The sequence below is a fragment of the Scophthalmus maximus genome, chromosome 3 (genome assembly GCF_022379125.1).
Source record: "Scophthalmus maximus strain ysfricsl-2021 chromosome 3, ASM2237912v1, whole genome shotgun sequence".
In the NCBI taxonomy this organism is placed as follows: Eukaryota; Metazoa; Chordata; class Actinopteri; order Pleuronectiformes; family Scophthalmidae; genus Scophthalmus; species Scophthalmus maximus.
The window spans coordinates 21,809,846-21,836,120 of NC_061517.1; the positions used below are offsets into that span (position 1 = coordinate 21,809,846).

Genomic DNA, 26,275 nt, shown 5'->3' on the forward strand with positions numbered 1-26,275 from the left:
ACTGCCTACACATCTGGTCACATGAGGCTGGGCATTGTCCTGCACCAGGAGGAACCCAGGGCCCACTTACTGCTAGGCCTGTCACGATAACTACGTTATCGACTTATCTTACAATACATGAATAAGAACTCGATTGACCTAAATAATCAATTACTGGTCTGATCTATATAATGTCAGAAAATAGGGATTTCTTAGTATTTTTCAAAAGGCACCATGTCTTCAACTTGCTTGGTTTGTCTAAACTTTGGATATTTCTCTCAGCAGCAACACAAATCGTGTACAGTAGGACTTGCGCGCCCAACGACCAAGCTCACGATTCAGTATTAAAATATGGTCTTAAAACGTCGATAATGTCTATTGACTTGGTGTTATACAGTACTGCGACGAATAAGTGTTCTCTTTGAGCAATTTATATATATATATATATTGTGATGTCATTTGAGGCTTTGGTCAACCTTGTAGTGTTAGCTATGGTTTTCTTAAACAAAATAACTTCTTTGTTTATTCTCCAACTCAAAGGTTTTACAAAATAAAAGTCTATATCTCCAAAACCTTTCCCTCCAACACTCTTGGAGTCTCTCCATCTCCCCCTCCTTTCTCTGCTCTCTCAATCGGCGGCAGCTGGATCCCTCCATCAGGAGGGAATATAGCAGCCTTCCACAACCAAACCCCTTGTGACATCACAATATGGTAACACACATATATATGGTAACATGAAAATGTGTGTTACCATATATATTGACAAAATATGTCTGTCTACTGAAACAAAAAATTAATTAAACAAGAATCCAATGAATGTCAGCAATACTCAAAATTGATTTTATTTATATTAACCATTCATATGTATCAACAGTAGCATTCTTAATGACCCCCGCCTGATACGCAATTCATTACAAAGGAGGGGAGGGGGTGAGACCGCACAACTCACGCAAAAAAACAGAAAGAATGACATTTAGCAACATTTCAGATGGAGGTGATACATAAACAGGGGCTCGGGGGTTACAGTCTGAATGAACATGCAGTCATGCGCATTTCAGTTTACACTGCAGCCTTTTGACAGTTGCATCCACAGGATCGAATATCCAAACAAGTACCAAAAAAAAAAAGAAAACAGAAAACCAAGAACACGCCAAAACAAAGAAATGAAGTTTAAAAAAACAAAAAACATTGTGTGCCCTCTGCATTTACAAAAAAAAAAAAAGGATAGCAGGTCATTACACATTTCTCTTCTTAACATCGGTTTGCAACAATCCTCATCCAAATGACTGAGCACCCCACAACAAACCAAAGAAGAAGGACTTAAACAAATGACAACAATCTTCACTCAAACATCCCCAAATTGAGCCCAATTATCTCACACAGCTGTAGTCAGAGATTAAAAGGCAAAGTGTTAGCAGTGATGTTTTCATCTTGAAACCAGATCACAGGGTGCGTTGGCGCGTCGACGCCTGGCAGACACATTCCACTCGGTTCCACTGTGATCAGTGTCTGAGGATGAGCTCGTTCAGCAGCAGCCACATGCGGCTGCTCTGAGGTGATAAGACGCATGAAAGCTTCTGTCCGAGTGTCTATGTGTGTCACTTTATGCACTGAATGAATAGAATTTAATTTACAGCTTGTTAAGTCTTAATTGATTAACTATATTAATGAGATTATAATCGATGATGAGGGTCTAGTTAGTACTGAGTACACATCTATATGTGCGTCTGAAGGTCTTTGCCATCGGGTCCTCAAAGACCAGATCTGCAGATTTGCTTAAGACGCCTGTGGACATGAATGAGCACTGATGTGTATGTGCAGCTGAGGAGTAGCTTCCACCCAGGATTTGGGGGGGGGGAATCACCGGCTCTGATCCGGCTGCGTCTTTAGTCTCTGTCGCGACTAGTCCACCTCCTCCATGTTGCTGTAGGATGGCGCTGTGCACTCTCCAGAGTGGGAGAAGAGGTCAGCGGGCACCTCTGGGATCAGCGTAGGGGGTCCTTCGGGATCCAGCTCTGTCCCAAATAGTGACTGGCCAGAGGCCTGTAAAATAAACCAGTGTTAAAAAATAAATCATGCTGGTTCGGTGTTGTGGAAGATTTCATCTGCGTGGAGGGAAAAAAGCAGGAGAACGTTAACACAACTGAAATAATAAACATGACGACTATAAACAGATTGAGATTTTATTTCCAAAGGGAGAACACGGCTTCATGTGTCAGAGAGCAGCGTTCAGTTGGGACGCGTCCAGATATGTTATTGCAGGAAAATTAGGTTGGTTACAGTTTTCTTTGAAATACAGAACATTCAATTCTCAGCGATTCTCAGTATATTATAGACAGATGATTTAACACTATTTCCTCACATAATACAATATTATTCTTTTTACTTAAAGGTGAAATATTATGCTCATATTCAGGTTAATTTTTTTACTTTAAGCTTACCACTTGAAAAGGTTTACATGCTCTAATGTTCAGGAGAGGCCTCAGTCTTCTCATACTGCACATTCCTGCATCTTCTCTTTTCACCCTCAGTCTAAAAGGCCTGGATTTCATTTAGCCCCGCCTTCCGATAAACCTAAGTCTCCTCTAATTGGCCAGCTGGCCCAGTCTGTTGTGAATGGTCAACTGATATCACTATATATAAGAAATGTCACACCCCTTAACGAGAGAAGTTTTCAGATTGCAGGCAGGGTTACCCCAAGAGTCCAACTGTGACATCTGAGTAAGAGTGATTCAGAGCCAGCTCACAAAAAAATGTGCACAAACACTGATTAAGTGAATTTTGCATAATATGTCACCTTTAACATCTCATAACAGACGGACATACATACATACATACATACATACATACATACATACATACATACATAGCTGTGTCCTTCAGTCAGGTCCATTTAAATCTATTCAAAGACAAAAACAGCAGCATTTAGAAGTTCTTAAATCCTCATCACTGCCTTTTTATGTTGGGCACTGGGAGATTTCATAATTTCCATGTCCATCACCACAGCAGTGTACGTTGAGCACAAGCTTATACCCGATAAGACGGAGCTTTAAAAACAGAAGGACCGCGGTCTTGCATATGTCTGAATCAGGTATACACACTCAGACGATGATCTGCCGAGCAATTTAAGGCAAACACCGGTGGCTCTACACTTCCTAGAGACCAGAGCTGGGATTTTCCCTGAGACCCGAACACTCACGATGACTGCAAAGAAAACAAATCACCCATGTGCAGTTTGGATTCAACGTAAGTGTAAAAACAGGAACATTAAAAACATTTGAGTATTGTAAATAAGTACGATGGAGTATTAGGGCCACTTACTGGGACAAAACACATATTACAAGACTTAAGTTGTAATCTAACGATAATAAAGTTTTATAAGAGTATTACAAGAATAAGTCGTTATCTTAGGCTACATGTCATTTTAGAGGGGGCATATCAGAAGATCAGTCTGCCGCCTGTGTTTTCATGAGGAATTTGGTGCATTTGTTCAGTTATAATTTAATATAGGTTTTGCAAATAACTACAAATTTAATCTTCTGGCACATCAGCACATAATCATGAATATCAGGACTTTGAAAGAAATTGTCTCTCTTGTGAAAGAGGAGGATGGCTGGTCATTTTTTTAAAAATATGTTCTTTTCCCCATTAAATTACGACTTTATTCTCATAATCTTTAAATTTAGTTTTTTCTTCATTATGACCCTAATACTCCCTTGTAAATAACGAACATCTTTTGGGGTTTTCAAATGAAAAGAAAAGCAGTAACACGGAATGGAGTAAAATAAGACAACAGCATCAAAAAATTTTGTAAGGTACATGTGTAACTGTATAGCGTTATATGTTGACTCCAGATTTGTTATTGTATAACTCCAAATCATTCCAAAATTAAAAACCTATGCAGCTTCCCACTCAAAACAAAGCAACACACTGTAAAAGGTCACATTCAGAAGTGGACGGTAAAATCTGGTTTCTTAGCTGTGAACAGACTGATCGTCATTTTACCATAATTCATCCTGAGAACCTTAAAATCATCACCGGGCTATTGCTCGGAACAGCTCGATAAAAGCGACTAAGAACAGAGTGTGACAGTCTTTTCTATAAAAACCCCAAAACTTAATTATATAGAGAAATAATGAAAGAGTACATATTGTTGAATGAGACCATTTGAAAACTGATGGTGGCTGGACAAATTACAGCTAATTCAAGGCTGAAAAATCAGTGTTTTTAATGAGTCACAAAAAAAAGAAGGTACACGTTGCTTCATGATATATATTATTAAAAATGAGTCACTGTTGCTCTGTTATCCTCTGCAGAATGTAGTGCAATAAAAACTAAAGGTGGCCTTTAATAGTGCTGCCACGTGTCGCTCTAGAGCAAATTGAACAATTATAATTTATCAGCATTTTACTGATCACTGTACAACTCGCTTCAGTCACATCTCACAGTTTTCCTGGTCCTACTTTCTCCAATTTATGAATAAACCGATTCACTACATAGATGATTAAGGCCGTTGGAGCTGATCATCTTAAACTATTTAAAATGCAAACTTGTTAAAAAGTCAAAAGAAAGTACTGGTACTGTTACTTGTCAGTAGTATTAATATTGTACTTAATATACCAGCACTGTGCTGACAGAGTTACTGTACTAGAGCCAGACCGATGTATATCGGTTGACCGATGTATATCGGTTGGCCGATAATATCGGCCGATATGAGCCTTTCATTGCTCATCAGTGCTTGTGTTTACCAATATGAAATCTTTTATTGTACAGAATAAACTATGCAGGGAAAAAAATGTGCATTCATGTTTCCATTTTGCGTAAAATAAATTATGTTTATTTTGTTAATTCAAGTTCTATAATTTGTGTTTTATTTACAGTTATTAATGATAAAGTTCATGGTTAAAATATCAAGCCTCACAACATTTCCTTGTCATAAAGGTTTGATAATGACATCTTATCATTGACAGATTAAAATACTTACATATATATATATATACACACACACACATCGGCCGATGTATCAGTATCAGAAATCGTGAACTCCCTAATATCGATATCAATCCCCAAAAATCTAGATTTGTCGGACTCTAAACTCTACTGCAGGGTTTTCTTCAGGTTATCACTCTACACAGACCCTCAGTGTCTTCCACTGTGTGTTCATATCTAACCTGACCTTTTTTGAACAACCTCACATTCATATTTTCATATTGCCTCGGGCCTGAGCACGTCACCACTCGGCCAGAGCTCAGGACCAGTTGGCTTTGTAAAACAGAGGGTAGACCAGATTGACCAACAGCGCCAACACTGCAGTCAACGTGCCCACGACAAAGTATCGCACGCAGTCGTCGTCGGGATACTCTGACATCCTCTGAGCGCGGTGCCGGCGCACCACCCCATCAACCCTCTCTTCATCCTCCTCAGCTCCGTTCCGCTGATTCTGCCGCCTCCACAGCGCAGAGCGGAAAAGCCTGCGGGGGCCTTCGTCAAGCCCCTCCTCTTCCTCCTCCAGTTCCCGCCATATTAGAGAGGCCTGCGATTGGCGGGAAACCGGTGTCAGCTTCTGGGAGAAAGGCTTGGTCTAACACATGCTACAGTCATGACACTAAACGAGCAGCTGGTCTAACTCAACATGAAGCGGTCTAAGAGGCTCGTCTTTCAGAAATCACATGGAGCAAATTCACAATCTTTTATGTATAACACATTATTCACAAGTAAAACACAGCTGCATAAAATCCAAAGCACAAGAAAATCTCAACTGTGATCTCCAAACCCTTTCTCCAAGTCCAATACACTGAGCAACATGGTCAGACAACAAAGTAAAAGGTATACTACGGTGTCACCACAACCTGATTATACAAGTCATTAAGCTCATCTGTCTTTAACCCCACATAATCTGATTTCATCATCAGCATCACAAGATTGTACCTAACAACCCATGTGATAAAAGCCAAGTGTAATAACAGATCACAGCGTTTCGTTCATGTGTGTGTGAGAGAGAACAAAGTAGGGACATCGACAGTAAAAAGCGGTTTCAGCAGTAAACACCGCTGAAGTTGCTGAAAACTGACCGTCACAAGATGCTAAAGCTGCCTGACAGCTGAGCTCATTCCACACAACATGAGTCTACAGGATAACACATGATACCATCATTGTTAGAGGATGAATCTTTCAAACAGTTTCTCCTATTTGAGGGAGAGTTTTGATTGGCCATTCATTCATTGCATTAACTGTGGAATTGCAGTTACACTTCAACCAAAGCTAATCCCTTTCATACATCTTCAATTTAACCCTCGGCTTCACTGTACCATTTCACACATTTTTAATAAGTTAGTGTTGCCTTTAATAACCTGTTTGATTGTGTTTTGGTCACCAGAAATGTGTGATCTTCAGTGGGGAGCTAAAGTTTGACACGATATTTGCGTGAAATCTAGAAAATTAACTGGAATTAACTTCTCTTTCGACTTAAAGGCAATATCTCAGACCTTGGATGAAATCAAAACCTTGGCTGCTGCATTTCTATGTGGGAAAACCCCTTTTTCAGACACATGCCCTAAGTCTCGTGTTGCTGTGGCGCCCTCACCTGGCTGACAGTGGCTCCTGCAGCAGTGGGCGATTCGGCCCCTACAGGCCGGAGGAAGCGCGGTGGCCTCTCCACGGGGGAGTTTCGTCGTCGGTAGAACAGCACGTAGGCGTAGCGCGTCACTACCTGGCTCTCCTCCACCATCGTCACGGTGCTGTCGTCAAACAGACGCCAGCCTGCAGTGAAGGGAGGATGAGTAGAGGAGGATGAGTAGAGGAGGAGGGAAGGAAGACGGGTCGGCAACGGGGTGGCAGAAAGAACAAGGAATAGAAAAAAGGGGGATGAGGTAAGGCTTGCATCAGATGAATAAAAAGGGGGATAAACCTTGTTGAGGGCACACTCACCAACATCACTGCGCTGGCTGTTCTTGTCGCTTGGCAGGCGAGCGTAGGCTGTGTAGTGGCCCCCAATCATCCCACCATAGTGGTTGATGACCGCATACAAATCATAGATGGGAGGTTGTTGCATCTCGTCCTTCTGGCCTATGCAGAACTTACTGAGATCCAGATTCCTACGAGACAAAGAACAAGTGACCACAGTGAATGTGCATGTCGTTTAATCACTTTCACACCACAAAAATTAAAGGAGGTGGTTTAGTGCCAGAAAATGTAGATAAGTAAGTGGTTGGTTGATGTGCACAGATAACTTTTCAGTGTGCGTTTACCTGACAGGGAAGTCGACCATGTCATTGATCTTATCCCTCCAGATGAAGCTCCTGAAGGAGAAGCGTTTGAGCTGGATGATCAGTACGTTGGGCAGACGCCACAGCAGCAGCTGCTTGGAGGCCTCGCGGTGCTGCTGGCACTTTGGACAGTACCTTAAAAGACCGTTTGTTAGAGTTTAAATACTACTACTGCAAAAATGTAACCTTGGAAAATGAGAAACAAGAATGAAACCAGGCGGACAGAGACACGATAAAGACAAGATGTATTATGTTTAGATTATCTCATCGCCAAATAAAGATTCCTACCATGCCTCCTCCGGCGCCAGCACCTCGGGCTTGGTGAAGAGGTTGAGGCACTGCTCCAGGGTGAAGTGTCCCGCTCTGGCCGTCTCGCTCAGAGAGCCTGGGTCCTCCTCGTACTCCAGCTCCTTGGAGCTCACCAGGACGTACTCCTTCAGCCGCTCGTTGTTCTTCCACACCAGCTCCAGTGTCACGTCTTCAGGGAGGTCCCCCAGCATGTCCTCTATAGTGGGGAGGGTGGAGAAGTTGAAAAAATTATTATGTCTTAATTGGGAGTGGACACAACGAAATGGAGCGGAGGGAGGGATTTGAAAGCCTAAGAGTAATTTGGGAGGATTGTGGTCAAACCTTTCTCATCCAGCCTCTGCTCCTTTTTGTTGGAGTCCAGCAGAGAGATGTAGAACTGACAGGCATGACCCGATGCTGACTCACTCGGTTGCTGATACCCTGTTACTGCAGCTGCAAACAGCGTCAAGAAGGAGAAATAAGGTAACGCAAGAGGTAAAATAAATGAATAACAGACACAGCGAAGGATTCGTATGTTGTTCTGTCACCTTCTGGCCGCACTGCCTTCTCACAGGACGTCTCTTTTTCAGCATGAGGGTCCAGAGAGCAGCAGGAAGTTGCGGAGACCGGCTCGGAAAATCCAGAGTCTGTGGTCCGCGTGGTGGAGAGAGAGGTCTGGGAGGAAGAGAGGGAATCTGCCTCGGCAGGGTGGAGGGCTGAGGCCTGGCCACAGTCTACCTGGGACTCCGGCAGAGGAGACTGGCTGTCCAGCTCCACACCACCTGCTCCTACAGTACTGCTGCCACCCACAGCCTCATCCCCGGAGACAACGCCCTCCGGGGAGACTGCCGGCATCGAGGGGAGGTCTGCCCGACACTGAGATGTTTCGGGGGACGTCCTGCCCGACTGGAATGGAGGCTGGAACACGTTGACGGAAAACCTGCACAGAGACGAAAGACAACACATTGATATTGATTTAAAGTAATGCAAACTTATTCAACTAATTTACACCAGTGTGCATGTCTGATTATTAATCTAACAGTTCATTTTACCAGGAAACAAAAATGAGACAAAGATGACATGAGAAAAATCAGAGTCACAAAGTGATTCTGGCTGTTGTTCAAATGATTATTTACCTAATTGTATTAACTTTATGCTTAGGGGTTGATAACTGAGCAACAATTCAGTTTTTATAGTGTTTTTAAAAAGGTTAATAAGACCTGCATTTAATCTCTGTGCATATTTCACCATGATCTGACAGCATTCGATACCAGTCTTATGAACACGCCGGAAACTATAAATATTAGTAGTAACCTGGTAACATAGTCTGCGAATAACTCACCAGGACATTTTAACAATTACTTGTGTGCCGTTTTACATTTTCTATGTTGATTTGCACAGAGGCCTGTCAAGTTAGACCGTGTACCTGGAGTAACCCTCGAGTAGCTGAGTGAGGCGCACGTAGGAGAGTCGAGACTCCGGCACGCTGACCAGGAAGGGCAGGCCCACGTTCTCCATGTTAGGTCGACACAGACCCTTGTGATTGGGCCAGTGGGTCCTCTGACATACTCTGGGAGGAGGAGAACACGAGTGAGCCCATTTAAAGTAAAAGCTAATTATGTAAATCGACGACAGAGTGACTTGTGTCTTGTGGTGTACATCAAAAGACAACACTGTCGAGGTGAACTCACTGATTGCAGTAGCCCACGCGATAGCAGCGAGTGCACCGCTTCAGCTTGTCTTCATCCGACAACGGAGGCTTCAGGCAGGCGGCACACTTTGAGATGGGGATATTTGGGACCTGGAGTTTCTGGAGGGCAAACAAAGATTGACATGAAAGCCCCTTTCAATATCTGCAGACACTGATGTGTTTCAGACTGAAGAAGTGTACAATCACCATGTGCTTTTTTTTACCTGCTGCACTCTGAGCAACACCACCCTCTCTTTGGCCAGCTCTTTGGAGAGCACCTCGAAGCAGAACAGCATGTCAGAGGAGGACACCGTGTCCAGGGAATGGGAAGGCAGGAACATGCGCTGGAAGCGGTTCTTCCCCACCTGAGAGGAGTGGAGCCAAATCTTTAGTCAAAATCATAGAAAATTTCTGTCAATATTCTGAATAGTTTTTTAATTATCTCACCTCTGCAAGTCTCAGGTTCTCTGGTTTCACCCTCACGCTCCTGGAAATGGAGTCGAGCACTTCAGTCGTGCTGGAGTTCTCCTTGCTCACACTGACCAAAAACTACATACACATACACAAAAGTTCAATAAAAAACTTCCTTGCATGCGTGTTTGTATTTTCTCTCAACAAAGTCTTGTTTTGCATTATATTGTTAACTGACACTTGAGAAGCCAAGACTAGGAACCAGTTCTTTCCTCTCACCTTGACGGGTTTTTTATGGGGTTCTTTGGCAAAGTAGAACACTGAGAGCACCTTTTGTTTCTGGGGTAATGGGACTGGCAGGTAGAGGAAGGGGTCAAAGGTGATAGACACCTAAACAACAAAGACATAAAGGTGAGTAAGTCATCAATGAAACACAAAAAAAAAGCATTTACTTCAAAGAGCTTCTTGTGGAAATGTTGTGTTTCACCTTGGAGCACGTAGGGCAAACCAGCTTCGATTTGAACTGGCCTTGGAAGAGGTCCACGATAAAGGAGTCGTTCCTCATCTTGTGCCTCTGCCACGCCTCCTCCGCCACCACCTGCACCCACAGACAAAGCACATCATCAGCTCAAGCCTTGACCAGACAATAGGAAGAACAGCAGTTATCATTACATGAAAAATATCCCAAGACGTTTCTGTTTCTTTTTCTATCCGAATCAGATGATAACCTACACACACACACACCTCATCCATACGTCCGTCAGAGTCGACTGTCTCTGTGTACGGCTTGTTCTGGATGCGGTTCAAGTCCTCGTGGAGCCCGTCCAGCAGGAAAGCCATGAACTCCTGGGCATCGTGTTGGGCGTAACCTGTGAACTGACTGGCTTTACTGGCCACGATCGCCTGCATGGTTACAAAAAAGACAGAGGAATGAAAAGGGGAAATGAAAACACTGATCACACAGGCCTTGCCATGCTCAGCTTTAATACATTTCCTGTGAGGGAGAAGCGAATGATAAGAATGTGATCGATGCAGTCCGAGACAGATGTACTGTCGCTCTTTCAAAGTCAATTACTTCTTAGCCGCTAAAAAAAGGGGAAATATAGCCTGGCGTAGCCAGCCTAATACTTAATGCCTTTTAGACGCAACTGGTTAGACCAAAAAAACAGTGAGAGCAACGAATCACGTGACGCCTGTTAAGCCACGCGAACATGTCGATTCAACATCAAACTTGAAAATATCAGGTACTTTAAGTCAAAGGGCAAGTTTTCTGCCAGAGGGAAAATAACTTCCCAATAGAGGGGATCCAGACCATATTCTGGCAGAGCAAATTTAAATGAGCTCCCAGAATTTGTCTGGGTGCCAGGCTAGGGGATATATTTTGTACATATTTCACAAATTCGCAATGTGATGTCTTGCTTGTGTACCTTGAGCTTTGAGGGTTGAAAGGCGTGGTGTGTTCCTTTCCAAAGGGCCCTGAGCAGCACGGCAAAGCCAATGGCGAGCCTGCCTCCTGTTCCCAGCGGATTACTGCAGTTGATTTCTGCCTCAAATGCTCGATCTGCAGGGGCCACAGGAAAAGCAGGCATGAGACGATGGAAACAGACATCAAATAGACAGACTTCTTGCAGAAGTATATTTGGATTTTTCAGCAATCATCTAAATGTTTTCAATGCTTAAACAGCAGAAACTGTATTTGGTACAGATAAAAGATAAAAACTAATGGAAGTTACTCAGTAAATTTGCCTCTGTTGGCTACTTAGCACCGTTAATGTGTCCATGTTAGCAGTCCCTACGGCTATCTACAAGCAGAGGCAGCTGATAGAACCTGAATCACTGTTGGCACAAACAATATCAATGTGTCTTTGCAAAAAAGCCCAAAAAATATCACACCAATACACCCTGTTCATTTTTCAAAATAAAAGGCTGTGTCTTTTGGCAGCAAGAGATAAAGTAAACTATATTTGGGTCAACATGAGCCAAACTTATTATATCAGAATGGCAATGGGGGGGGGGTGAGACAAAGTGGCAAAAGACACTATTTACCATGAAAGTAATCCCTGAGTTCTCTGGTGTTGGACAGTGATTGGATGACACTGTTCATGAAGCAAGTGTTGCCGAGGTTGACCAGGCCTGTAAACCCAGGCAGGCACACCTTCTTCTCCTCCTCTTCCTCATGCCGCTCATTGCTGGCAGGAGGCGCATGAGTCATGGGCTGCACCATGCAGGTAGGCTTAGGCTGAGACAGGAAATGCACACCCATTGTACCAATTAGACAGGAAACAATAATAATGATAATGAATTGCCAAATGATCAAGAACAAATATGCCGGGAACAATCAGTGGTGTTTTCCTCTGCCTCTTTGGTTTCTGTGATTACTTATTTTATGACTCACTGTAGTCACCGTGGGCTCTGGCTTGGTGATGGCAACGTGCTCAGAGACGGTGCGGGGAGTCACAGTATCTAGACCACCATCTTCCACTCTTGATGAGGCCTTCGGAGCCTTTGGTTTCTCCTCCCCCACCCTCGGGGGCTCCTCCTTGGCAGGGAGGCTGTGCTGGCTGCTGCCAGGCTGGCTCTGATCCATGCAGGCAGGGCTGGAGGGCACAGCGACCTTGGCGCCACCCACTGCACCTTCAACAAAGGAGAATGGAGTTAGTGGTTAGGAGATGAATGTCATAAGGGAATTCCAAGCTCAAGGTCTAAAGTTTGATAGGGGGCATTTCTGTAATTCGCTTTTGCTAGTGCGTTAACAATAGAAAAAGAAATTGTGTCTGTCTCCCATTTCCTTTAAAAGGCAGGTGCAGTTGCACCTTGTCAGATTGCTATTGAATTGCACATGGGCACTCAGTTGAAGGCAAATAAATTTGCTATTTAAACTACATGTTGCGGTTGGGGGTGGGGGAGGGGGAAATGAAAGCATCAGTCTGAAATTTACAAAGACATTTTGTGCAGGGTGTAAGATATTTTGACAGTCTCTGCAATGCATATTCAAGTAAAAAATACATTGTGAAAAAAAAAAATCTACAGTGTGAACAAGTGGAAGCCTGGCAGCAGACCTTGTGTTGCGGGGGCCTCCAGACCCCCCCAGCGCTGGCTGTGTCTCTTCTTCAGGGTGATATCCAGGCGGGACGGAGTGAACGAGTAGATGCACTGCTCAGGCTGGATCAGGTTCCTGAAACACGGGAGGAGGAGAAGACAAGTGTCAAGTGTCATGTAGAAACATGGCAGTGCATCATGGTGGACTCTGTGGAAGGGGACCTGCTGCAGATATAAAGGGCTCAATTGTGGTTGTACACTAACCAAAACATAATTATGACATTATATTCTATTTCTTAATTGAATCCTACATACTGGACCTTTAACGAATGTCCTGATGTATTCCTCAAGTGTTTCATCAGATGAAACAGCATAAACGTCTCAGTTAGGGTAAGCAATATAAATAAGCAATATAAGTATTTATCAAAATATCCTCTCTTATTTAATCATGCCTCTCCTTAGCAGCTAAGGAACCAAACCTGGTAACTAAGGAAAATGTCATCTTGTGCAGTGGGCAGCCAGAGTATACCGGCCGGGGACCAAGGACGTACTGGGATTTTAAATCAGCTCGGAATTTTGAGATGGAGAGGCCCTTTATACGAGGGCAGTAATTTTAACACTTATTATGTTTTTATGGTATAAAGAGAATCTGCTTCAAGTCACTTTCGGATGTCTTGCTGACAACTGCCTCAACAGGCAAGCTTGTGACCACTGCACTGCACAGAATCCTTTTCACAACAGAAAAGGTCTGTCAGTTTGCAGCCTTTAGCTGCAACATGTGCCATGATTTTCCATTAGTTAATTCTGATTTACGGCCCCCGTGTCCGCTACTCCCCTGTAGCCACTAATATTTGACAGGTACAACAGTATTATCTGTGTTTGAACTGGTGCAGAGCTAGAGATTTGCCACCGCTTATGTTTATCTATGGCTCATGAGGCCACAATAACTAACCAATTTGATGTTTGATACTGAAGATGCAGACTAGGTTTCCTGGAACAAATCAATTTAGCATACTTGTACAATAAGTTCACACAACTCAACCGGAAAACATGGAATCTCTGCCCTCTCCACGTGCTCATTTTAAATACAGACCGATATCAGTGACAGCAACGGTTACCTAAGTTTGACTTGCCACTTGAAGACTGTGTTTGGTCCGCAGTCCGAATGAAGGCGCAGGAAGTTAGCATCACTGTAAGAGGACGACACAGAGAGACCTCCATCACTCACAGGTTGTTTTCAGACATGAAAATACATGCTAGAATGGGATAACCAGGTTTTATTTGTTGCATTTATACATTTAGTACCTTGTCTGGAAGATAAGGGTGAAGTCCTGTTCCCTGAAGATGACCCTGGCTGTGTCCCTGCAGATCCCCTTCATGTAAACATTAACCACCATCAGGTCCGTGCCCTTCTCGTATGAATCGTTCTTCACAAACTGCAAGTTAACCATCGGCTCTGGGGCTGTGGGTGTTATCGCAGGTATCAGCAAACTCATATTTGATTCATGAATAAAGTCAGTGCCGATTATCTTTTTGGAGTACATAAACCAGAATGTGTACATACAGCAATACTTGTACATATCATTTCACTGCCAGCAGATGAAGCAATAGTCTTATGGAAAATGGAAATCAGAGACTTAAAATGTGTCTGGATTGTCATATATGGTGAAGATGATCAAGGTCAAATGCTTCGTTGTTGTTGACTAATTTTTTTTTTACCAACCATTGACACATCTGCATCAAACCCCTGTCAACACACCTTCTTGTTGTTTAATTTCCAGAGAGGGCTCCTCCTTCGACTGGTCCCTCTTCTCCTCTCCGTCACAGCTGCCCTGTTGCTGGGCTCCACCGGGTGACGGGCCTGGTTTGGCAGCCATGCCAATAGTTGTCACTGGTACTGTCTCTCTTGATTCGGGCAGCTGGCAGATCGGATTGTCCTGCTCCGATTCCTGCTCGACAGGCCTTTTCTCAGGCTCCGACTCTGCTCCATCTCCCAGCCTCGCAGGAGAAGCAGGGTCCTCATCGCTGTTGAAGCCGACAGGTTTGAGATGGTCACTGGTGCTGACGGGAGAAGCTGCTTGGCTTTCACTGCCATGTGCTGCTGTTTCAGAACCGTCTGATGACTGGTTTTGTTCCCCTGCCACCTGAATAAAAAAAAATTATTTAAAAAAACCTTGAAACCTTCAGAGAAGAATTCTCACTCCCTTAGCTCTGAAGGAACTGGAGATTAAGTATATATCTAAGAGCATTGGATTTAAAGCTGAACTCTGGCCGAGTTTCACCAACTTCCCTTGATTCCAGCTCACACCAAGGCAATGTACAGTGTCATATCAGTTAATTCCTCCATGAGAGCTGTCACATCTGCAAAGTGGCAGTTTTTTGACACTAGATGCCGTGCGACACCTCGCTACACTACAAACAGCAAATGAGGGAGAGTTATCACGTCTGGTTCACTCTCATTTCACTATTCATCAGGGAACCTGCTGTGTGAACAAACCAGAAGACTGCCATCAAGCACATTAGGTAAGGCGCTTGCCAATCGCCATCTGTAATAATGTTAGGTCAAATTTAAGTCTCTTCCAAGTAGAGCTGCACCAGTTAGTCGATAACTATATTAATTGCCAACTATTTTCATAATCGATGAATCAGTTCAAGAAGATTTTATGGTGGAATAGTCAAAATTCTCTGATTTCATCTTCTTAAATGTGAATATTTTCTGGTTTCTTTGCTCCTCTATGAGAGTAAACTAAATATCTTTGGTGTGTGGTCAAAACAAAACATTATCTTGGGGTTTTCGATCGACGTTACAGCTGACAGCTCTGCACTCCAGCAGTTCTGGTAGTGTTTGTTTCACAGACTGACATTTACTAGCTGCATGTACTATGTTTGTTTTTTGTGGTTTACAGAACAATGTGTGTGGTGTGACTGGAAATTCTAACAATGCTAATAACCAGACACTGATATCAAGTGATAAGTGACTAATAACTGCATAACCATATTTTGACTTCAAATAAATACATTTTATCATCTTACATGAAAGCAACGTAACTGTCGCTATTAGCAACCACGAGGTGACAACTCCTCTCACCTGAGTGTTGTTCGTGTGGCCGGCAGTAGCGACAACAGCTTTCTCTTCCTGATTCCCCCCAAGTCTCTCTGCTCTGTTATCTCCATCCCCGCATTGTGTCTGCGGGCTCCGACCAGCGGGCACGTGTGTGTTGTATGGAGTGTTACCATTCGACTTGAGCGAGTGCGTGTCATTGTCAGCAGACGACGTAGCCTCCGTCGTGGACAGGGGCGGACGTACGACGGTTCGCTTTGCACTGGGTTCCTGAGGCTGCTGCTCGCCTATCGTGACGGTCACAGGCTTGCTGGTGTTGGCTGAGGCATCTGCAGCTCCACCTTTCTCCCCTACAGAGTCCGCAGTGGCCTTGTCGCTCGCCGCTTTGTTTTTAAGACAGCGCTTGACGCCGCGCTCGGCTTTGCCACCACCGCGCCTTGACTCGCTGTTCGCAGACGGGGAGGGAGGCTGTGGATGAAGTTGTTTGGGTTTCTCTGAAGACTCCGAGGCAACGGGCTTTATCTCCAGTTCCTTTTCATTTTTTGTCTCCGTTGGCGCTGTCACCTTCTCCTTCTTGTTGGACTGAAGCAGGAAGAGAGAAACAAAAAACATTTTACAGGGTTCCTACACATTTTCCATTTCAAAATGCCAGACTTTTTCCAGACTCAAATTTCCATCTACTCAGTAGATTTGTCAGACCATATTTATCACAAACTGTGGCAAAATGTTTCACTAGACTACATATTTACAGTGTGAATGCCCCCCTTTATGACACTTTAGTCATTACTAAAAGGGCACATTATCATGAAAAATAAAATATCATGCAGAAATACTACAAAAAAATAGAAAATAATCTCATCATATGAGTCACCTTTAGCGATGGCCAGATGTGAAAGGGAATCTTCTTGTGCATGATGACATGCAGGAAACCTCCCTTCTCCTTGTACTGGACTCTGCTACACGAGGCCTCGATTTCCTCCTGCAACTGGCAGCTCCACTGCCGGCCATCTGAGAGACCAAACCATGCATACAGATGTTACTAGAGCAGGACTGGACCCTGAACTCAACATAAATAGTAGACAGGACAAGCTATACAAAAGGTTTAAACACACGTTCAAGTTAAAAGCATATGTGATTGTCCTACATTATCTTAACACAGATTTAAGTTCAATAGGCCTTCACCACAACTGTGTTTGTTTTTTCTGTTGTGATCTCCTGTTAATAACTTCAAACCTACTTCTCTTTATTTCTGCTCCAATGTTGTGTTTTCTGTTGGTGTTTGTTTTGTTTTTAATTCTTTACTATGACTTACCGGGGAAGCACACGTGGCAGTGTGTGTCCGTGAAGGTTGTGCTGATGTCCTCTATCCTCTGCACCCCCTCACCACAGCGCAGCCTCACTGTCACTTCATTGACATTCTGCTTCCAGTCCACAAACACATCTGAAAAACACAAATGGTAAATGGTAAATGGACTGTATTTATATAGCGCTTTTCTAGTCATATAGACCACTCAAAGCGCTTTACAGGAAAGTCACATTCACCCATTCACACACATTCATACAGCGCTGCTATTTACCACGCATTTTTCTGTCACATTCATACTCATTCATGCACTGTCGGAAGAGACGTCAGAGGCAAGTTAGGGTTAAGTGTCTTGCCCAAGGACACAACGGCATGTGTACTGGCGTGAGTTGGGATCGAACCGCCAACCTTCAGGTTGGTGGACAAACGGCTCTACGTCCTGAGCCACAGCCGCCCCAAAGGAACAATAAATGTGTTGTGGTGATCAGCCTGCAATCGGACAGAGTGTGACCGCGTCAGAGTAAAAGGTGTAAAAGCATCCAAGCCGCACTGAGAACACATTGCAATCCCATTGGCAAAAAAACAACTCCGGAGGTGGTCTGTGATGCATTGTGACCACATTGAACAAGTGTAAATGCAACGGTGTTGTCAAAACCCCTTACAACAACAACAACATGGGCAGAAATAATAATAATAATAATAATAATAATAATAATAATAATAATCACATGTGACTGTTCCAAACTAAATCAGTTTAGCAGCTAGCAGCTACCTAACCAGTAAACACACATATCATCAGTCGTCTCCTCAGTCCTCATGTTGTTCAAGACGCATGGAGCCGAGACAAGACCAATCGAAAAGCGTGCAAACACGATAAAGCAGTTTCATGAATGATATCATCTCCTATTCTATCATTATTCTATTTTTTGGCCTGCGCAAACAAGAAGTAGGTGACGTGAGCTGGACAGATCCATCAGATTGCCATCAGATGTGGACACATTAATACCAGGTGTAAATGTAATAGATTTAACACCATATGTGTATATATATATATATATAACACAAATTCGATTGTAAATGGAGTCTATGAAATCAGAGAATTTTTAAAAATACAGAGTATTTGAGGCAAAAAACAGGTTGAAGTAAGGCTGATGGTGAACATACTGTGCGCACGCTCTTGTGCTTCAAGTGGGTCACCCCAGAGCACAGAGCCGACAGTACAGTGAACTCAGCAGTCACAGTCGGGACATCTAAAATTATCTGTGCGACACAAACTCGACACCAAACATACGAAACGCATGGAAGCCAATGATTGACTTATTTCAGAAAACTTGCCACGCAGCCAAACACACAAAATACAAGCAAGGGCAGAAATCCTGTCAGGAGCCAGGAGGAATAAAAACAAACGTACCAGTTTTCATAGTGACCTCAAACTTGTGAGTTCAAATTTAAAAGAAAAAATGTTTAAAAAAATAGTCAAAAGAGCAAAAAACGCCGGCTGGCAAAAAACGCCACATGTGGGATCATGCACACACTTGTATTTCGATTTGGTCTTCAAGAGCAACAACAACAGGAGAGCCTCGACTGTCCCACCCTCACTCTCTCCCTCTCACCATCTTAATAACTATAGAAAGGTCACAAGCAACACCCAATCCCTCCCAGTTGGTAACAGTTTTATTCCCAGTGGAGTGACGCCAGAGCGCACTCTCATGACTGCCGTCAACAGACTGACATTCATGATGAGAACAGATTATAAACGCAATAAAATACTTTGAGCCTCGCAACCACTTACTCAGATTCACATGATTGAGGCTGGAAGATCAATGACTGCCACGAGAAAAATGAACACATTGGACTTTCTTCCATTTCTGTCTGCAGCTCAAGGTTCACTCAAACAATGACACTGAAACTCAATTTTCAAAAAAAACAGCATTTTAAATACAGGAGCATTACACATTTATAACCACTGCAATAACAGACAATGGACCCCTAATGTACCTCACCATCTTTAATGGTGACATATTATGCTCATATTCAGGTTAATACTTTTAATTTGGGTTACCACTTGAGAAGGTTTAAATGCTCCAATGTTCAGTGTTCTCATACTGCCCAGTCCTGCAGCTCTCCTTTTCACCCTCTGTCTAAAACGCCTGGATTTCTTTCAGCCCTCCCGATAAACCCCAGACTGCTCTGATTGGCCAGCTCGCACAATCTGATTGGTCAACCGATTTCAAAAACGTTTCGAAAGTGTCTTGCCCCTTGACCAGAGAAGTTGAGATTGGGAGAGTGGGAGACAAATCTGAACCAGTTGTTCAGAGCCAGGCTGTAGGATTTTGCCAGCTCACAAAAAAATGACAGGGTGGTCTTTTCTTACAGTTTTATGGGCTGGCAGGCTCCACAGATACACACATTTATGTGGATTTTTTTTTTTTATAAGAACATGTCACCTTTAAGTGAAAATAGTAAACCAATCCATTTAAATATGTATATTTTCAACAATTGAATAGATCTGCATTTAAAATATCCCTTGTGATTTACTTTAATTGTAAGTTTTCTCTGCTGGGCCTTTAGTGGGCCTGAAAACAGCCAGCCTTCATCATCACCAATTACACCTCAAATGTACATATACCTGTTTCTATGCAATACAGTCAGTGCATGGTTGCGAGACTTTTCAAATTTCAATCGGCATAAACCAAGTATGTAATGTTATCCTCTTAACCTTTATAATAATACCTTAAAGGACATCTGCCAGTGAATATTAATAACTATTAGATCTGACAATAGCCTAACATGGACATGAGAGCTTCTGATAGCAAAGTAAAGCAACTGGTGAAACGTGGTTTAAAAGGGCCGTTCTCATGACCCTGACCAGCCCGAGTTTCCCAGATCAGAGGCCGAAACCAGATTTACACCACTTCAGCATGAAGCAGACACACTGTCACACAAATGCAGCCATGTCATGGGAAACCACGCCTACATCAAAATAGAGCCTACTTTATAAAGACCGATACACCCAGATAAAGTGGCTTGCCAATACAGTACGCAAAACAATTTCTGTTTCACACTTGGGCCGTTAAATTACTAATTTTATCCCATGTTGAGTGGTAGGTTAGCCACAAGTTAACCGTCAGCCTACTATCACCTAAAGAATATATCAAGGATTAAAAGGACTTGCCATGCATTTATCTTCAGCAGACTCGACTACTGTAACTGCTCTCCCTAAAAAGTCAATCAGAAAGGTACAGTTAATTCAGAATGCTGCTGCTCAAGTCCTCACTAAGACCAAAAAAGTAGATCATAAACCTCCAGTCCTCAGATCTATACCCTGGATTCCTGTTTGTCAAAGAATTGACTTCAAAATACTACTGTTGGTTTACAAAGCACTGAATGGTTCAGGGCCAAAATACATTTCTGATCTTCTGCTTTGCTATGAGCCATCCAGACCTCTGAGGTCGTCTGGGACAGGTCTGCTTTCAGTCCCCAGGGTCAGAACTAAACATGGAGAGGCAGCGTTCAGTTTTAATGTTCCACATATCTGGAACAAACTCCCAGAAAAATGCAAATCTGCTGCAACTCTCAGTTCTTTGCATCAAATCAAAACTGAAGACTTTTCTCTTTGCAGCTTCCTTTCAGTAAATAAACTATCTATACATTTCTAGTACTGCACCGTTACTTTTATCACCTGTCTTATTCAACTTTTTCATGTTTTTAATTTTTTTATTTTTAACTATTGCGTTTTAATGTGATTTAATGTGTTTCTTCACAATGTTTTTAATGTTTTATGTATAGCATTTTGAATTGCCTTGTTATTGAAATGTGCTATACAAATAAACTTGCCTTGCCTTTAGCCAGGAAACAGGATCTGTAAAGTATTAACACACTATGGGTCAGCTTAACACTGGATTGGTGCACAGTGTCCATAAACCGGTTTTGGGGCAAGAAAAAGGGAAGTAAATTTGTTGCATCGGTTACTTGCATCGTCACTGACTTTAGACTTGGATCAGACGGTGTGAACCACCAAGGTCTTTGTCAAGGACTTCTGGGGAATGTGATATTCCGTGTGATATTCCGCGCATCAGCACTTATGCCTCCAGGGATGAACATGATGCAGGCATATCCATCACATGAAGAAACTTACTTGCAGGTTTGTGTCATTTACAACACTATCTCAATGCTGTGAGGATTTATGTGCAGGACAAATAAAGGTTAGGGGAAGTAAGGATGTTATCCATTTGAACACCAACAGGGGAAAGTAAGCAGGTTTTCCTACTATTGAACATTAGTGGGGGTTATTCTTAGGATGGTCACCTTATATTAAAGGGAAGACACATCTTGCACCAGGATTATGCAAAACACTTTGATTCCCATAGAAATACATCAGATATCTTGCAACAGAATTATAACTTCTAGCTCCATCTCTCAAAACTGAGAGCAGGGTTTACACAGTTCTACTAGCAGAGGTAGATGTTATAACCAAAGCACACTGTCACACTGTCATGTGAGTGTGGGGGTGTTTTTAAAACAAGGACAAAAAAGGAGTACACATCTGAATGGGAACTCCCCTCCTCCTACAATAAAATGCACATTCAGCCACGGAAAACTTAATAATAAAAGACAAATGAAAAGCGTTACTCCACATCAACAAAATGCTCATGTTGAAGTATCTTTATGAGACACATCCCACAATAACTCAAAAGTACAGTGTGTACAAAGAAGTCAGCTTATAAGAAAAAAGTTTTGCAAAGGGATGAAATCAACAGCATAGGAAAAACACTGCAACTAAAAAAGACATGGCATTGTGTTTTTTTTGTAAAATGAAGAATTTTTGCTTTTTACACATCTGAGCCACTTGTAAATAAATTTAGGTGAGATGTTGAATGTTTCAATGCATTATGTAAAACATTTATACAGATCAATGTGAAATATCCGAATGAATAAACGAAAGACAGCAGAATTAGGGTTGGCACGTAGCAGCTAAAACACACCCAACTCCATGTAGCTTTTCCGTATTTCCTGATTTCCTGATAATGATGCCAATCATTTAAACCTCTAGCAAGTTGTTTTGTTCTACACTTTGTACAACTATGACAGTAGGTATGAGCAGAAACTCCAGACATTTTAAAAGCTATGGTCTTATTTGACACGTCTAAACCATACAATTAAAGCATTATCAGAGGAGTTTGAATCATTTTCTGTCAAGTAGACAACATCTGACACCTGCCATCTACAGCGGCAACCAGGTCTGTCATCAATGTGTCAGTTTCTATAACAAGAAACAATTTGCTTTGAGAGCAGTGGTGACAATAAATCCCACACTCTCTGTACAATGTGTACACAAACCTAGTATGTCAATGGTCTGTTTACTATGAAAAATGTGAAATGACATTACAGAAGTAAATCTTGCCCTATGGAGTTTTCCTGTGTAGACAAACAAAAGTTATGTTTATAATCAGTGAATCTCGAAACCGAGTATATTCTTCAGGTCTCACAAACATGTTTTACCCATTTATTCTCCTCATAAAACATCAACAAAGACGATTTTCAAAAGGCTGCTTTGTTTACATCTATGTTTTCTTCGTCAAGCAGCATTCAGCATCCCGCTGCCTGTGTCGACGGCACAACACCAGCGATAGGATGTGAATCGCCTCATCTTGCTTCTGTGTTACAAACAAGAGAGGGACCCACTCATGAAAACATTTCAAGTGGTCATCATTTGTAGATTTTCTCTAGATTTGGAGATCACGCTCGCACACAAAGACAGACGTGCACATTGGCAACAGAAAACATTTTCCCTGTTGACGTTTTCACACTAATCCACTGGTTGTTTAAACATACACTAATGCATTATAATGCACCAACCTAAGCAAGGAAGATGAAAACTGACAACTGACATGGATGTAAACAATGCACAATTTTAAATTATATGTGGAAGGATTCGTTAGACCTAAATGACATGTACAACACGTTATGGTAAGAAACAGTGATTGTAAACAGAACTTTGTCTACAGGAAAATTCCACAACACACCTGTACATAATGATGGGTTTCTCTGCGTTTCTTTTCAGGCACTCGATTTAATCAATGCTCAGAAAGTTTAGCCTTACTGACCTTTCTTGACTTCTGCAATGACCCCTTCCACTGCTGCTGCGGCGGCTGCTGCTGCTGTCTTCTTGGCCTCTCTGCTCTCCTGATTGGCTCTGTCCTTCTGCTTCTTCTTGCTGGTGCTGGAGGACAGGTCCGAGTTGCCGTCCCTGCCTCCTCTCTGCTGAGCCCCAGCGCGACGGCCCACTGTCTCGCTGCCGGCCATACCAGTACCACCGCTGCTGGCCATCTTCAGGCACTTGGCACTAACAGGCCGCCCGTCGCCGGAATCACTATCGCTGCTGTGGTCTGGATCTGAGGTGTGCCTCTTCCTGCCTGGCCCGGCTATTTTGGCGATGATACTGGTCTGAACTCTCCCAGAACACAATCAGGAAGTATGATGAGGGGCGGGGACCTACAGCAGTTAAGGCAGAGAAGGACTTAATATTTGTGAGGAGAAACTGTGGGTAATCTACATGATTGATTGGCATCTCTGTGAGCGAGGTCTAGAATAGTGTAAAGTGAAACAACCCAGGGGCCTGTACTAAGAAACGAGGTCAACATACCAAGGATAAGTTGTCGTTATCTGGTTTGACTCAAGCTAACACTGGCCGTCCTGAGGCCTGTACTATAAGGCACGATTTGTGGTTATTGGGGTAACTTCAGGTTAAACTCTGGTTCCTTTTCTTACCGGGGAAAATCACGATGGTAACTTGATGCTGAACGGCTAACCTGCTCCGGAGCAGGTGAAGAGTCACCAGTTTAACTACTTACCAATTAGAGTCATCATTCTACAGGATCCTGACTGGGACAAAAGTTTTTAGAGTAATGTGACAAATAGTAAAGGATAGGATGTATTTATAGATGATTGGAATCATGTTGCTGTTACAGACTTTTCCTTTGTCCACTCTGGTTTTAATCCTAACTCCTTCAATAATTCAATAAAAATGATTTGATCCCCGACAGAACCTCTGACAGCGTCATATTTCCCATGATCGTGAATGAACAGTTCAGTCTGATTGACCTCATCACATATCAACTTCTCTCCTCTGCTTCAGCAGCAGAGACAGTCTGACGTCACTTCAGCTTCTCTTCATAACAGTTTGATCCTCGTGAGATAAAAGGGCACAAGCATTCACTCAATGGTGAACTTGATAAATTCCTCTTCTTATGTACATGCTACTTTTAGGCTGAAATTGAATATATTCCGAGCGGTTCTTTTCTGTTTTAGTTGTTGCATCATGTTAATGTCACTTGTATGTGTCGCTTGACATCCAAAGTAGACAACACGAGCTGTGAGATGGTGAAACGATGGTAGGTGTATACAAGTACGTATTTAATCAATGATTGGTTTGTGGTTAGAGGGGCACTGGCTGTGATCTCATATCTCGAACTTGACCTACAGGTTAGCCGTTCAGCACAAGTTACCATGGCGACGTACCCCGGTAAGAAGAGAACCAGGCTTGAACCTGAAGTTACATCGATAAACACAAATCCTGCTTCATAGCGAAGGCCTCTGGTCCTCGCGACGGTCTTTAGTGGCCGTGCATGTTAAATATACAAACACGGAAGTGCACTCGTGGGAGGAGGCGATTTGTTTGTTTTTTTCATAAACGAACCCGATTTTAAGCAGCAACGTTAAAGGAGACTGCACACGACATTGGCCGAACTGGCCTCGCATCGGTTCCTTAGCATAGCGACAACGAGTTGCTAGCTTGGTCAGTCTAATGACAAACAAAGGACAACAGCTCAATCAGCCATTTTATCTGGAGTCCAGTGCAGCGGAGTCACTAAAACATGGGTGGTGGTCATCGAGGTAGCTGCTAGCAGGCGTCACGATGCACCTCTCCGCCCCCCCCGGGACGTTAGCTCGGTCACGGGTCAGTTAGCCGGCCGACTGCAGGGGTTCGTTTATTTTAGGACACACGTGTCGGCGGCTGTCATGTGTCCGTCAATATGAGCGATACGCGTCTGCCTGGCTATAGAGCAAATAAACAAGAGAGCACTTTTGTGCTTTCTCCACCCACTTTACTGGAATCAACAAACCCTCCTGGGGCATTCGCATTCAGAGTTTCTTCGATGTACCTGGTCGTGTGGGACAAGGCTTAATACGCGTACGGAGCATGGGTTTAATTGACACGATCTACTGTATCTAATCCGCCTGCGTTGGCTTTAATGGCTGGAAATGACCAGCCACATTATTACATCCTACTGACAAAAGGGTATTTTAGGGCCTAAAAGGAGTCAGTCACGTCCACTGCACTTCACTGATCGGTGGCTCACAGCAGAGCGCAGGACATGTAACATCTAACAATCAAGCGCTCCCACCGTCTTCGAGCTGCTAATGACATTAGCCGCAAACATGCTAGCGCTAGCCGACAGGAAGCGGGTTGATATGGTTACCTTTCTTACACGGACACCACCACAACAGGACATCTCGTGACACCTAACGCCCGTCTGAGAGTTACAGGCCGAATAATCAATGGCCTTAAAACGGGACACTTACGGGCCTTCGGGGGGGGTGAGGAGTCCGTTCCTGACACAATGGCCGGCGACTCCCTCTGCTGCTACCGGCTGCTTAGCTCCTTCGCGGCCGCGGGCCGCTGCGCCTCTTCCCCGCACTCCAAACCCCGTAGTCCACGGCGTTTCTGGAACAATCTTCCCTTTATCCGGGACCCATTTCTGGAAAACTTTAAACTACTTCTTTAAGAAACTCGAACAAAAGACAACAACTGGCAAACTCTTCGGTTTGTTGTTGTCATTCGGCCTGTGCGGGGTGAGTCCTACTTTAAACGAAAAATACTGTTCGGTGCGCGCATAGGCCACTTCCTGGCTGGCGCGTTCACGTGATCTGTGAACCCCCCCCTCTTTCTCTTTCTCTCTCTCTCTCACACACATACATACACACACACATACACACACACACAGAGTATTCTTCAGTTCATACAGAACATTCAAACCAGACTGAAACATATTATGCAGGTTGCTAACAAGGAGTGTCCCCATTCCATTGTTTGTCAAAATCAAATTTTAATACCTTTAGAAATTTCAGATTATATGATACCAATGTGGTGCAGATTTACATGTAAATCTGTGTTTAATTAGTTAAACTCTAGAGCCACAGTACAAGAGAATTTTGGGGCCCAATGCTGTTAGGGG

General features: G+C 43.2%; 1 protein-coding gene across 7 annotated transcripts; it reads right to left on the reverse strand.

Annotated features, from left to right (window-relative positions):
- Positions 1 to 792: 792 nt before the first annotated feature.
- usp19 (ubiquitin specific peptidase 19) lies at positions 793 to 25,955 on the reverse strand. Of its 7 annotated transcripts, XM_047330687.1 has the most exons (27): positions 25,623 to 25,955; positions 23,144 to 23,531; positions 17,046 to 17,174; positions 16,605 to 16,741; positions 15,761 to 16,315; positions 14,432 to 14,816; positions 13,978 to 14,134; positions 13,791 to 13,862; positions 12,693 to 12,808; positions 12,029 to 12,267; positions 11,680 to 11,872; positions 11,061 to 11,194; positions 10,378 to 10,536; positions 10,121 to 10,231; positions 9,913 to 10,023; positions 9,670 to 9,771; positions 9,447 to 9,587; positions 9,224 to 9,342; positions 8,959 to 9,102; positions 8,081 to 8,472; positions 7,875 to 7,985; positions 7,533 to 7,749; positions 7,227 to 7,379; positions 6,907 to 7,073; positions 6,563 to 6,738; positions 2,846 to 2,878; positions 1,884 to 2,022 (listed from the first exon to the last, which is right to left on the reverse strand). In XM_047330687.1, exons 2-26 carry the CDS (start codon positions 23,364 to 23,366, stop codon positions 2,873 to 2,875), a joined length of 4,449 nt encoding a protein of 1,482 aa, XP_047186643.1. In that variant the 5' UTR covers positions 23,367 to 23,531; positions 25,623 to 25,955; the 3' UTR covers positions 1,884 to 2,022; positions 2,846 to 2,872. The 7 variants fall into 7 exon arrangements, with proteins under 7 accessions (XP_047186641.1, XP_035499747.2, XP_047186643.1 ...); XM_047330685.1 differs by lacking the exon at positions 2,846 to 2,878 and having other exon boundaries at positions 793 to 2,022; positions 12,029 to 12,261; XM_035643854.2 differs by lacking the exon at positions 2,846 to 2,878 and having other exon boundaries at positions 793 to 2,022.
- Positions 25,956 to 26,275: the final 320 nt, after the last annotated feature.